At 40.7% G+C, this 14,735-nt stretch overlaps 2 protein-coding genes across 3 annotated transcripts; both read left to right on the top strand.

The window, feature by feature from the left end:
* The first annotated feature begins 262 nt into the window (after positions 1 to 262).
* mllt11 (MLLT11 transcription factor 7 cofactor) lies at positions 263 to 2,569 on the top strand. The gene is made up of 3 exons (XM_075449446.1): positions 263 to 399; positions 1,325 to 1,501; positions 1,632 to 2,569. The coding sequence occupies exons 2-3, from the start codon at positions 1,334 to 1,336 to the stop codon at positions 1,722 to 1,724; spliced, it is 261 nt and encodes an 86-aa protein (XP_075305561.1). The 5' UTR covers positions 263 to 399; positions 1,325 to 1,333; the 3' UTR covers positions 1,725 to 2,569.
* An 898-nt stretch (positions 2,570 to 3,467) lies between these two features.
* Positions 3,468 to 14,489, top strand: gabpb2a (GA binding protein transcription factor subunit beta 2a). Of its 2 annotated transcripts, none has more exons than XM_075449264.1 (8): positions 3,468 to 3,636; positions 7,115 to 7,222; positions 7,474 to 7,641; positions 9,369 to 9,563; positions 10,110 to 10,278; positions 10,534 to 10,710; positions 10,795 to 10,913; positions 11,365 to 14,489. In XM_075449264.1, exons 2-8 carry the CDS (start codon positions 7,115 to 7,117, stop codon positions 11,710 to 11,712), a joined length of 1,284 nt encoding a protein of 427 aa, XP_075305379.1. In that variant the 5' UTR covers positions 3,468 to 3,636; the 3' UTR covers positions 11,713 to 14,489. The 2 variants fall into 2 exon arrangements, with proteins under 2 accessions (XP_075305379.1, XP_075305378.1); XM_075449263.1 differs by lacking the exon at positions 3,468 to 3,636 and adding an exon at positions 4,351 to 4,672.
* Positions 14,490 to 14,735: the final 246 nt, after the last annotated feature.

Raw genomic sequence — 14,735 nt, 5'->3', positions numbered from 1 at the left:
TGTTTGCTTGTTCTTCTGTCATCAATGATATTATCGTTTCTTTATTTATCCAAGAAAATCCTATTGAGATACCACAGTCTTCTTCCAGGGAGTCCTCATGAAGATGGTGGTATAAAACTAAATTTCACATAAGCTTTGCCATAAAAATAGACTGTTTCAAACCATAATAGGAAATAAACGATGTATAGGATGACAACTCTTCCATAAACACGGACCTTTATTTCTAAATGAGGAACAGGAAGTAAGGGGCTATTAACTGAGCTTTGAGCTCATTTGACCTGCGGCAACGCATCAGAAGGACCATCTGATCCACCTGCATCAAAAAACAGCTGAACAAAGAGGGAAATCCCAAAAATCCTGTTTTATTTCCACATCGGAAGCATTCTGATAGATAACCAGGTAAAGCTGCGTCATTTTCACTTTGATGCTTCTTCTTCTTCGTTTTGTAATGATTCTCGTTTAAAACCAGAAACGGGTCAGACGCTCATTAAATACTAAAATAGCTATTTGATATCTGGTGTCGTTTTTTGCTATCACTATTATTATTTGTATTCGTCACTTGGCCTATATATATGTCCTATATTTGATGAGTGGTTGTATTTTATTCTGCGCCTGAGCTCCGGCCAACGCCTCAAACTCGGGCTGATGCTCCCCTGTCGCAAAAAATATATATACAATAATCAATAGTCCCAACACGAATACTGGCCACACATATTAAATCACACATTTGTTATTCATCGCCATGTAGGCCACCAGTTGTCCGCAGAAACCAGGCCGACTTCTCGGGATCCGCGTCCCAGAATAAAAGCAGCCCAAAATAAAATGCGCAGAAATATAAATGGGGTTTGGTGGCAGGTTTATTTCAGTCTGCTGAGACACGATGAACAGGTCTCCGTTTCTGTTTGGAGTCTCAGGTACAATCCGCATCATTCCCCTGAAAGATAACTGATGCTGGACCGGAACCACACCCCCTGAGAAAGAATCAGACTCTGTGCGCCTGCAGCCAATCATCCATTTCATCATGAAATCGTCTATTATAATCGACTAATCGGCGTAAAAAAGTGACCCAGATAAACCTCCTCTCTGTCCATTAATTATCAGCTGATATTTCACATTGCTCATTAGCTGGTGTCTGCTCCACCAGATGGGGCCTCACCAGATTTTAATCCTGGGTTTCCTCAGATCAGATATCACTTGCATTTAATTATATCAACATGAAAGTATTTCAATCAGATATACAAACACAGTGTAGGTAAAAGCGCTCCGTCCAGCCGTGGTTGGTGCCAGATAGTTTGCAGGTTTGTGCTTCTCTTTCTCATTTCAGACTCTTGGCATGATGGAGAAATCCCACAGCCAGTACGACTCCTTCCTGTTCTGGAGGCAGCCCATCCCGGTCGTCGACCTGTCCGAGCTGGAGGACCTGGGTCTGACTGACGGTCAGCCGATCAGCGGCAGCAAAACAAAAGACAAGACGTCCCAGCTGAGGAGTCCGCAAGAGCAGGTGACACATTTGCTTTCTCAGTCCTTATTTAAAATGCAGACTTCGTTAAGCGACAACCTGAATTTTTGTTTGCTGTGACGTTGTTCTTTTTTTGGGTCTGTAAATAGAACTGTTTCCTCCCTCCTAACAGGGTGAGCTGGTCGAGTTTTCCTCCTTTAACTACTGGAGGGCTCCCATCGGTGACGTGGACGCTCTGCTGGCCGACCTCAGCCTGCTGCTCTGAAACTACCTGAGCCTGAACCCAGCCCAGCCCAAGATCCCTTGACCACTAACCCCTGATCTGCACCTTCAGACCCAGATCAGTTAGATTTCAGTTGACCTTTGACCCTGGATCAGTGTTAAATGTTTCCCACAGACATGGGAAGACTTATCACGGTCACACACAGAGAGTTTGGATAAAACGAGGGACTAAACTGATCCTGGTTCACATTAAACTCTGATCCTGGCTCAGTTCACCAGGAGTTGGACTGAATTTGTATGAATCTGGTTGTTTAATAACCTAACGCTGCTTTAAAACCTGATTTCGGACTGTGTTTACACCAGAAAAGAATCCGATTCTGATCAGGCTGGATTTTTTAATCTCTTTAGGTCACAAAACAGAAACACTGCATTACTTACTAGGGCCACTGATGATCAAAACATTGTTCCCATCCACTCATTCAGTCCAAAATGTCTGTGTGCCATATCAATTTAACATAAGACGCTCTGATCACACATTTATGACGGAAGGAGGCGACACGAAGTTGCTACCAGAATGAATTTTTTGTCCGTAATCTAAAAGTTTTACCAACAGGATGAAAGGAAATGTGTCCTGAAGCCTGTTTGTTTCCATCCCAGCAGTTAGTTGGACAGGATCCATCTGCTGTGAAATAAAGCCTTTGTTTATTATTCTTTAGTGAATGTTTTTCTGATGAGTTTAAATGTTCAATTTTGTTTCCTTCAGAGCTGCTTTATTAACACTAAGTTCCCCATTCTGTTCTGATCTATTTAAGCTGCTTTTAAACTTGTGTTCACTTTTTCCTGTTGGAACAGACAATAAAATAAAATAAATAAAATGTCCTTTCTTGACTGGAATCACTTGTCTTTTTTTTTTTTTCGTAATAACTCTCATGAAGGAAGAACAAATTCTCAGCTGAAAGCTGTAAAAGTTCAAAGAAAAGCCAATATGGAGGATGGTTTCAGGAAGAATTGCAATAGAAAATGTCCAATTGTATATTAAAACTAATTAGTCTGTAATATTATTCAAAATAAACATGAAAAATTACTGTAAAATACAAGTGCTTAAATAATTTCCCACTTTTTTTATTGAAGTTTAGTTATCAAATTGTTTTCTATAAGAAAACGACTGAAATATTGAAAAACTATACTAATAAACTAATAGCTATTTCTCTATAGTTACAAAATCATGTCTTTTTAACACATTTTTTAAAGAAATAAATATATGTAAAAGTGAAAGACTCCAATTTATTTGGGTTTAAACACTTTATTCATACTCAACTTTTAGGGGTAATACAACATATTGCCAAACATTAACACTTTATCTGAAAATATAGTTGAGCTCATGAGTTGTGATTTCCCTCATTACAAATGTAAAAGCAAAAGTAATAATCTAGAATTGGGCAATTACCCCGTCACCAGGCGTAGTTTTCTCTATTATGTTTAATATAAGTCAAACTTCTGAAACCAACAGCTGAGTTTAATAAAAATCTGAATAAATATTCATATTGCATATTTGAAACCGACTTCATATCCCGGTTAACAATTAGATCCGATTTTCATATGTTTGTGCAATTCAGGTAATTGATAGTTTTCTAATGAACACAATACGCTCTTTACAGGCAGGAATGCTTTATTTGCGCTGTTCTCAGATAAGCGTCTGTCCCGACGTGTAAATCGGTCTCTGCTTATCAATACCGACCTCAGGTCTGTTCGAACAAGATGCGACAAAAGCCCGCCCACTGGGAGGTTAACGCACACCCTGGCTTCCACCTCCGGTGTCGCGGGGCCGCCATATTTGTACTGGACAAAACACAAAAATAAAGAGTTTTTTTAAAGCGCCCTCGGCAGGTGAACACCAGTCAGAAACAGATTCACGTCAGGAGGCGTACAGTTACGAGACTGACCAAGAACAGAAGGTAAAACACGCGTTAATCTGACCTGCTAATCATCTGCATGTGTTCAAGCTAACGGCTAACACCACCAGCTGGTAAACAGCAAGAGTTAAAAAAGTATGCACTTCCTGTCAGGAGTTTCAACATAAAATACAGCCTGTGCCCTCTAAATGTGCGGGAAGTTCGTATGTATTTATTTCTCATAATCGATCTGTCATTTCGGTTATATTTCGAGAAAAAGTTAGCAGTTTAGCTGATGTGCTTTCAGAAAACTTAACATATTTATAGGTTAAGTGTTATGGCTAAAGATAAAATAGTAAACTTAACAATAAATCAAACACAAAAATGAAACAAATGCAGACACGCAGACATCCTTTTAAAAATGTGTGTAAATCAGTTACCCACAAGGAGACAGCTGTACAATCGGCTCCACGACTGGGACTGGTAGCCTAACATAAATTGTATCACTTTACTTGATTGTTACATTTAATATTAATTCCGACAAAATGAAAGCATTCGTGTCAATAACTTTAGGTAACTGTCCAAAGAATTTGATTTTTTTTTAAAAATATTATTAGTTTTCCCTGTACTGTGTTCTCCAGGCGTGCTAATTTATCTCAATAAAACAATAGTTATTTTGAGCTAATTAATACGTTTATTATTAGAAATTATCTAATCTACCATGGATACGTTTATGGTGGAAGTTTATTCACTAATATATTTGTACGTTTGCTTATTGATGCGATGTGATATGACATTCATCAAACTCTTATTTTGAAGGCTAAATTCATAACATCCGGGTTTGGTAACGGCCGCCTCTCGCTAACTTTCTGCAGTAAACAAGCCTAGAGGAACCCGACAAGCTGTAGCGGCGCCTAATGTCCATGTTTTGCGCATTTTGAAATAAAGTTTGCACCTCATCAGCTCTTTCTACGTATCGCGGAACTGTAAAAGCCAATTAGTCCTCCTCACAAAGGGGAGCTTGTGCTACTTAGCCGGCTAGCGTGCTAACATTAGCAGAGAGGAGCAGCCCGGCTGGCCCCTAACAAACCTGGACAAGGTAAGTAGCCGCTCCGCCGTCCTACGCCAGGAGAAGATGCATGCTTTATTAGCCTTTATACTTTAAAATACCAAAAAATAAAGGGGGAAGTTGAAGAGTATCTTCAGTCGGGTCTCCGGTAAGCGGTTTGACGATGCACGCTTTCAGAATTCAACTTAACCGGATGTGGAAGTAGTTTTTTTCTCCGTGTGTAAAATAGGAAATTTCTGTGTGACTTCCCCCGGAAAACCAACAACTTAATATCAAACAGTTTCCTGTCTGTGCTACTGTAAATGCATCGGTGGCACAGGAGGACAGATTTACACGTCGAATGCAGTAGATTGCAGCTTAGAGAGGGGGCAAGGGGGTACGTGGCACATGGCGGACTCTTTTTCTGGCCATGAAGGCGCGTAAAATGGCTCCTCGGCCGCGAAGAGAAAAGCCTCGTCCTTCTCCGCTGTTTCGCAATACGAGATGCTGTGTGTGTGATTGGGTTCCATTATCGGACACCGCTTTGTTGAATTTTCTTACAAAAGAAAACTACAATTTCTTATTTAAACGCCAGAAGAGCCCTCATTCCAAGACTTAACTTTAAAAAAAATTGTTCGGTTATGAGGTGATTCTGTGTAGTCTCAGTTTGAGGATGTCACGGGTGTTGTTAGCACTGAGAACACCCGCACGCGTTAATCCATTATCGGACACATCGTGTTGTTTTGGCACCTTTCTGAGGAACTTTAATCATCTGTATGGTTCGGGTCTCATTCACCAAAAGTTGCTAAGTTAATGTTGCTATAACGTAATGAAATACGCAGAAAATAGTAACGCCTCCAAGAGTTTTCCAGATTTATTTTGATGGCAATAGGCGGGAGCTGCGTCCGATAATGGGCACCTAACATTTAGCTTTAGTTACAGTGAATGGAGATGGGGAGGGGGAAGCTAACAAACGCCCTTTCTCATGGAAAGATTGACTTTATATGGAAACCTACATCTCACACACACACACACACACAGACACACACACACAGCGGCACTAAATGCTGTGAAATGAAAACGTAATACAGTTTAAGTCTCATAAACCCTCTCAAGTCATACAGAAGCAATTTGGGCAGAATTTATTCCATAAAATGTAAGAAGTCAATGCAAGATGCCCATCCTACCCCCTAAAGTCTGAACGTGTTTATTTAGTTTAGTCTGATTAACTCTCTGAAACCAAGTTGTTTCGTTAATTATCCTTGAAGACAAATAAGAGGTTACTAACATTATTTTTTATTGTTAGTTATGTTGATAGATAGATAGATAAATACTTTATTCATCCCAATTTGGGAAATTGTTTTGTTGCACCAGCATACAGTAAAATATGTGAAAACAATTCAAGTAAAAACAAGCAAGTAGAATAAAATAAATATAAAATAAAAATAGTGAATAAACATTTGCTATATACAAGGTTGATGATCGATTTGCCAATGAATTCAATAAATATTTTCCACTAAATATTTACAAGTTTCCTTTTGTCATAGGCTCTCAGTCATTGATCACGATCAGTTAATTCATACATACTTTGACATGTTATTTTATAGTTAATTTAGTTTAATTTTCATGATTACTGGAAAAGTCTACAGCAGTTTTCCTCTTTTTCCACTGAGACAGTAAATAGACAAACTTATTAGTTTCTTCATGAGCTGCATGTGTCCTCGAGGTTAAATAAAACATCACAAAATGATTAAAGTGTATTACCGTCGACAGAAAACAGTGACAAGTTGAGTCCAAAAAAGGCAAAGAGTTCTAGTTTAAGGCTGTGTAACAAGGAGAAGCATGAAATCATCAAATATTTTGGATCTCTGTTTGGAATAAAAATGTTTCTTTGAATGAGTTGCCAAACAGTTAACTAGCAGATAGTTTTATCCTAAGTTACTTGCTACAGTAAAAAAAAACAAAACAATTGTGTTGTAAGCATTAGGTACTGAATGTATTTAATGGACAATAAAAGAGGGTATTGGTACAGAATGGTGAGAGGCATGTCCCAAGAGCTTTTTAAAGGCAGATAAGGATGCCACTGCTCTGCTCTTCGCAGCTGGTTCCAACATAAAAAGGGTCTGGACTGAGGCTTGGCTGTTCGTAAGGATGGCAGTACTAGACCACATCTCATAGAGAGACAGAATGGCTGAGAACGACCAGAAACCTGTTGACTATATTGTATTCAGTTGATTAAATAACTTTGTGTTTCTGCTCGTTAATTGGATTCTGTCTTTACTATTTAAATATATTCAATATTGATTGATTATTCTGAAGGCAGTTTATTTCTGCTTGAAACAAATTTAAATGCTGCTATTTGTGAGACAGATTGTAATCTCAAAGAGACTTGTTGATGAAATGGAGGGGAAAACGGCTATTTTGTGTGAAATAGACCTTTAGTGCAAGTGGTGCTTCCTGTTAAGAGTGATCACCTGTACTGCTCTGTGCCAGATGTCGCTGGTGGACCTGGGGAAGAGGCTGCTGGAGGCGGCTCGGAAAGGTCAGGACGACGAGGTCCGAAACCTGATGGCCAACGGAGCTCCGTTCACCACCGACTGGGTGAGAGGCTTACGTCACTTTGAGTGATATCTGTTTAATGTTTCCTGATTAACGAGTTAAATGTTGAAACCAAGTCATTCAGATTGTAGTTAAAACAAACTAAAGATTTCCTTCATTTTCTTATCTTCTAAGCATTTTGAAGCTACAGCTGTTGCCATCAGTATGTACCCAAAGAGACCCGTTTTAGGTCTTTCAGCTTCAGTTTATCTGCTGCATTGGTGTCACATGTGTTTTACTCCTGTGTCCCACAGTTGGGAACGTCCCCTCTCCATCTGGCCGCTCAGCACGGCCATTACTCGACCGCAGACGTCCTGCTGAGAGCTGGCGTCAGCAGGGATGCCCGCACGAAAGTTGACAGGACCCCACTGCATATGGCGGCCGCCGAGGGTCACACAGTCATCGTAGAGCTGCTGGTCAGGGTGGGGCCTCTAGTTTTTACATTTCTTTCCATAGGCTTAAAGTAAATCTTTTCTACCTAACATACACAGCAATATTAAATCACATAATGACTTAAAAGACCAGCTACATAAACAAGCTTTTTGAATTTTAACTTGACATTTTAGAGCTCCTGTCTACGGTATTCCTCAGAACTGATCTCCAAGATGCAGTGAGCTGTTTACAGCTGGAACAGGTGTTCAAAACTTTCCATCCTCGGATGATAAACGCTTTAAAGCTAATGTTGTAGGAAGAATGTCAGCCAGTCCTGGTGCTCCTGTACATATGAGGCCGAGGGCAGCGAGTTAAGGCAGACAGACGACAACTCAGGAAGTTAAAGTTCCGGAGGTCATCAACAGTGCAATGATTTCACGTTTTTACAGTCTGTACTGGTGGCGAGCATTAATACCTGCATCTCCACTTCATCATACATGAACAGACTCCTCCTGGTTGTGCAGTTCCATCAGATATTATTATTTTTTTTGCATTACCGTTTATTGAATTATGTTATTTATAGCAAATAATCAGTTCATGATTGATCAGTAACTGCTTGGCTGCTGCTGAAACCTTTTACAGCTGTGAGTTTGTAACAGCAAAATAAAAACAACCCGTTTTCAGGGGGAATTCAGGTCTCACGAAGGCAGCTCCAGTCCTGATTCGGAGCCCGAGCCTGACTTGAAACTAGTTCTTTCTGAATTGACCGCCAAAGCATTTTCTCGGGCCCCGAAAAGCCGGTGCTACAGCAGCACCGATCTGAGCAAAGGGCTGTGGTCGGACATATGGAGACCAACTAAAATGTCGTGACCGCCACATTTAAAAAAATATATATATATATATATAAAAAATACATATATATATATATATATATATATATATATATATATATATATATATATATCCAGAGCAAGTATCGGGTTTGCTGAAACTGAGCTCCAACATTGATGGGAAGTTGAAGCAGCAGTGGAAGAACATGAGCTCAGTCTTCCTCTCGTTTTCCTGCTCTTTAATGTTTTTAACATCTAAAGTCGTATTTGTGAACGCTGCCTAATGACCTGCATAGAGCAGCGTTTGCAGGTAACTTTACAAACATTGTCTGGTGTTTTAATATTTCGAGCTGCGGTTTATAGATTCCACGTGAGATGGTGTGTATAAGTATCATTTCAGTACCTTCATGAACGTCAGTAAGTGTTTTTAAAGTCTGGACGGATTTGCAAGAAATATTCACAAAAAGTTTATAAGCTAGGCTGGTGATATTAAGACATTGGTTTGCATGGACAATTAAACAAGTACTGATATCCGTGAAGATAATCTGTGTCCTTACTCTGAGGTCCTCTACAGAAACTCAAAAAATACAAGAGGGAAGTTGAAACGTGTTGGATGATGCTTTTAAAGCAGCTCCATAGATGCACACTGGCTTTGGAAAATCCAAAACTTCTTAGCCGGTTGTTTATAAGACCAAGTTGAAGCGGCTCCAGCACCAGAACCGGCTCTGAAACTGCTTTGGTCGAGGAGGAGAATCAAAGAGCTCCACCGCAGCTTTAGCATCGGTTCTGTGGACAGAGGTTCCTACATGCTGTGTTTACTTGCGCTTGAAAGGCCTTAAAAAGTCATTTTTTTTAATATTTAAATGTAAACGCCTGCTGTCAGAGAAACAGTTGGTTCAGAATCGGTGTCTGCAGCGCTCTCATCAGCTTTTTAAAACTGGTTTCAGAGCGGAGCAGACATTAACGCCAAAGACATGCTGAAGATGACGGCTCTTCACTGGGCAGCCCAGCACGGGCACAACGGCGTGGCCGAAACCCTCATCAAACACGGGGCTGACGTGCACTCGCTCAGCAAGTTCGACAAGACGCCGTTTGACATCGCGGTAGACATCCAGAACACGGAGCTGATGCTGCTGCTGCAGGTGAGACAAGACCTTAAACATCCAGTCGGCTGACTTGAGCCTTGAGACTGTTGTACTCCTGTTCTTCTTGGATGTATCAGTTTGTACTTTTTGTGAAGGATGTAGATAAAGCATATATTCATTTATTCATCCCAATAATTTCTCCGTGATTTTCAGTAGAAAAATTAGTTGTAAGTTCCCTGCAGCTTTACAGCTGTGGGAAGCCAAAATAAGGACATAAATGATCAATACAACAAGCTGAAATAAATCTGAATCACTTTTAACCTCCATAACTTATCGGTAAAGATTTTAAACTGTCATGTTCTCTCGTGATGCAGCTCTGTTGTTGGTGTTGTTGTTGTTAACGTGTTTGGGAATGAAAATCTGGTCAGCTTAACGTGAGTGTAGTTTGAAACGGGGCGATGGAGCTGAACATCAGTGCCCTCAAGATGTTTAACAAAAAAAAAAAGATGTATGGAGGCTAAAACAGAAAAAAGGTTTGTTTAGGAGCTCACAAATATCTGTAATGGTGACTTAGAGGAACGTTTCCATTTTGTGCTTCTTCAGGAGGGTATGCAGAACCAGGTTAACATGAACCAAGTGAACATGAACCAATTGAGTATGAACGTGGAGACGAGCGGCACCACCAACCAGCCACAGTTCATCATCCAGGGGATACCTGCCCTCCAAGGGGGCGTGGTCAACCTGGCTGAGCTCCTCAACAAGGCCAACGCCGGTATGAACACACACTGGCACCATATCCCTGCTGTGGTTGATAATTAGCCCTGTTGGTGTGTAATTATTTGGCTGAGATAGACAGCATGAAGGTAAAATAAAAATAAAACATTTTGCTGACAGAACAATCAGTTAACTCTTGAAATTGCGTAAAAGGCTTTAATAGAAACCCGGTTATTAAACTCTTAAACCTGGGAATTGTATCACAACTGAGGACTAAACCATGTGCGTCGGGTTTAATGTTTTTGTCCTTCAGGAGATTCAGAAGAAGCGATGGCCGCCAGCGCTCTGGACTCAAACATCCAGCATGCTGCTGTCGTCAACGAGAGTGGTCAGAGAGTTATCACCATAGTAACGGACCAGCACGGCAACCTGCAGACCACCGGAGGGATGTCGCAGCCGTTCTTTGTCACAATGCAGCACGGACAGCAGAGTACGGCTCAGACAGTAATGCCTCTCATCAGACTCGGAGTAGCCCTGAGGTTGTTCTGTTGCTGAGTGTTTGTTTTATTTTCAGTGCTGGCGGTGCCCGCCAACACAGTGACAGAGGAGGTGGTGACGGAGGAGCCTCAGCCTCCACCCTCCAGGAAGAGGAAGCTGGAGGTAACCAACAACCACAACGACACAGGGGAGACGGTGAGTGGAGCTCGTTTACGAACAAAGAGCAGTAAAAACCATGGTCATAGGTCTGTTACGTCACATCTGTAGTCTCAGTCTGATGTACGGACGTGGGGACGACTATTCAGTTTAAAACTGTACTATTTTGACCAACAGTTCAAATTTCCTGCTGTAACTGATTATTCTGCTGGTAAATCAAATGTCTCGTCTGATTCACGCAACAATCTAAACCCCAAAATCTATCATTTATGATCAGATATGAGAAAGAAAATCTTCATAACTGATGACCATAATTATCATATATGTCAAGTATGGATGAATATAAACAAAAAAACTTTTTTAGAAGCTAAAAAAACCCAGCAGGTTTTAGTCAAAGTTGGCTTGATTATCTATCTTTTTGACCAAAACAAGAAAACAATTTCAAAGACTCGTGTGACTTCATAAATATACCCTTTTTCATCCTCCTCAGGAGATGTTGCAGAGACAACTGCTGGAGGCCAACAGAAAGGCTCAGGAGTACCGACAGCAGCTGATGCGTAAGGAGCAGGAAGCCGAGGAGTACCGCATCAAGCTGGAGGCCATGTCCCAAAGTCAGGAAAACAGCACCAACGCCAACACTGCCGGCAGCGCTGCTGCCAACGCCGCCAGCCCCGAGGAAGTGGTTGGAGGGGAAGATGAAGAGGAGGGCGCTGCCAGTGTGGTGGAAGAAGAGGGAGAGATGGTGGTGCTGCAGGAGGGTGGCATCATCATGGAGGGAGAGGAGGGTCAGGTGACTCTGGTGGAGACGGGTGGAGAAGCAACACAGGTCAGCTCATAACATAAGAGGAGCGGGAGGAGAAGAAGGGGGAGGAGGGGGAGGTACACCAATGAAAAGACTCCTCATAACAGGAGATGGTTGATTAGACTCAAGCATTTAACTGAGACCAGGGGAGAGGAGCTGACTCACGGCGGGAAGCGTGCACCATTTTCAATCCCCTTCAAAGATCTGAAACCAACTAGTAGGAGAAGAGAGACAAAATGGATTCTCTAAACAGAATATTCAGAGAAGAAACACGGACTGATGTCATGACGATCGTCATGATGGTGTAGTTCATGTCTGCAGCATGATTTTCTACTAACGGAAGATGTGGAAGGACGAGATGGAGGACTTTAATCATTCACAGTGTTGAGTTCCTTCTTGTTTGTTTTTCTTGAATGCCTCCTCAAAAGGTTGAGTGGTGAGTGGTTATGAAGACAAGATCATTTAAAACAGTTGGTTCATGTAGAAGAAGTGATGCGCAGCAAGATATTTGAGTTTAGTTTGTGTTTAATAACAATTTCCCCTCTTGATTTTTGTGAATACCTTTGCTTTTTCTTACCTTATCCATGTATGCCCTTTTGATTACATGATATTCAGTTTTCCCCGATGCTCTCTCATTTAGTAAATGTCAGAGTCGACACGGTTTATTGAATGGCTTCACAACTACACATGTTGCTGACAGGGGAAGGTGTTTCCCTGTCTGACACCATTTTGCTTCCCTGTAACAGCGAAGCAGAAGGACAGAAAACAAGGACACCAACTCCTTCTGAAGTGATCTCCAATCTTTAATTATTTTCTTCGCTTCGCTTCTTATGAACTTTTGTTTTTGGACTTTTTCATATGTGATCATGTTTGAGCACCAAACAGCATTTCTCATTCGCCTTTCGATAACTAATCTGTCCGTGGAATTCTTTCACAAACAAAGGGATCATTTCCGGGAGGCAGCCCAACGTTCCCCGTTTTAAATCTGAAACCAATTATAGTGTCACTGATCCAACAACTGAACCAGATCCATCACTGAAACCGTAATTATTCCAACTAATTATTTAAAGACATTGTTGGTATGACTGGGACCTCGACAAAGAGCTTCTCGGTCAGTCTCCCTATGTTTTTATTTTATTTTTAAGGCTTTAAAATAAACCCAGTTTTGCCACAGTCCAAAATGACTGTCAACTGTCTTTTTTTTGTTTAAAACCCAAAGTAATATCAAAGAAAATATCAAAATATTGTCCCTTCCCTCTTTAATTCCCCAATCATCATGTAGTCGATGATCCAGTTATCAGGTCCTCTATCTGATCTGTCCTAAGAGTGACTCTTTAGGTGTCCAAATACTACAGATAAATATTACACATCAGCCTCTAGAAGGAGGTATATGTTACATATTAACACGTGAAGCTTCTTTTTTTTGTTCTGCAATTTGAACAATTCTGAAAACCCAAAGAGTTAAAAATCATCCGTTTGGCCAGTTCTTGTTTGGATTGAAACTTTTCATGTATTGAAACTTTTCATGAGGCTGTGACACAGCGCTGGAGTAGCTGAATTGATCTAAAGTCCTGATGAAACGCTCGGTGTGTTGCCCACGGTAACAGTTCGTCTGGTTTGTAAAACAGTCTCAGAGTTACAGTAGTTCTGTGTTTCTGTTGGCTTTGGCCATACGTGTGCAAAATGATTCAATACACTGAAGGCAATCTACAAAAGAAACTTGGACTTTTTCAGGCTGCAAATCAAGTGAATGAACCAGGAAACATTAAGCCGGTGCCTGCTGTCTCAGTATGCATGTGCAGACATGGACTGTCTTAAACATACTACCTTTTGGATCGGCTGCACTGAAGCTTGGACATAATACAAGTGACTGTAGAAGCAATTCCCCTGCAAAGTGTCTTTTCAAAACAAGCATCCTTGTTGTTATTCTGCACCTAGTTTTCTTTGTCATGTTTATTTGAATGGAAATGGATTCAGACCTGGTGAACCCCTGCGGGCTGGATGAAACTTGGAATTGCCTTTCGGCAGGGCGGTTTTGCCACGTGTTGGATCATAATGGTTGACAACTAATGCTACGCCTTGAACAGTTCCCAGTGTCTTGACAAAAAATACGATCTTGTCAAGTTTTCTTACCTCCTCTTATCTCGACATCCACACACATCAGTAGGAGTACGGAGCAGTCAAAACTTGTGTTGATAATCAGCTGATCTTAGTGCAAGAATTTTAACGTCCCTTAATTTAAACTAATGTCAGGAGCTTCCCAAGCAGCAATGTGTTTTCCAGCTCATGGTTCGCCGCAGAAGTTCCCTCTGAATGTCAAACTAAAACAGGTAAAACTCTTAGTTCAGCAGTATCAAAATGGCTTTCACCACAAATTGCAGCGGAACAACCTGTTTACAGCTGCAGGGTTTTAAAATGTCACTTGTATAACAGTGTCTAATTAAAGTGAACTCTAGTTGGAGGAGAAACGCCTAATGCCAGAGGCATGCTCCTCTAAGAGGCTTCATGTTGGTTCAGTTCAGAAACCAGTTGCTGATGCTATCTGTGAGCTTATGTCTGTGAACAGCTTTTTAAACCCACCTGTATCCTCTCAGCCACCTGTTGTGCCCTCCCTTCCCTTCTTCCTTTAATCTATGATCCTGCATCTTTTGAGTTATAGTTATTTTTATAACCTCAGAAAAGCCAACCCTTTTGTATGTACATATAAAGTTGTATTTTTTTAACTGTACCTGATTGCTTATGATGATGATTATGATGGTAATGGCTGCCTGCATTGGTAATCTGAAATATAAACTTGTTTTTTGGAATAAGAACTTTTTTTTGTTGTGTTTTTTAACGCTTTGAGAGGCCTTTGCCGACCACACCTTACATCGTTTGTTTATGAGCTTTCTATCTTTTTTCTTTGCAGCACGGACGCATTCACCATTAGTCTTGATTTTTTTTTTTTTTTTTTTTTTGCAAAAATGTTAATTTAATTGTTTACCAGTTAAAGAAATTAACCTTATTGAGTAATCTGATGCAATTTGTCTTTTTCTTTTTTCTTTTTTACATTGAAAGCA

Source organism: Odontesthes bonariensis, chromosome 18, assembly GCF_027942865.1.
Source record: "Odontesthes bonariensis isolate fOdoBon6 chromosome 18, fOdoBon6.hap1, whole genome shotgun sequence".
Taxonomy (NCBI): domain Eukaryota; kingdom Metazoa; phylum Chordata; class Actinopteri; order Atheriniformes; family Atherinopsidae; genus Odontesthes; species Odontesthes bonariensis.
This window is presented reverse-complemented; position numbering and strand designations above follow the sequence as displayed.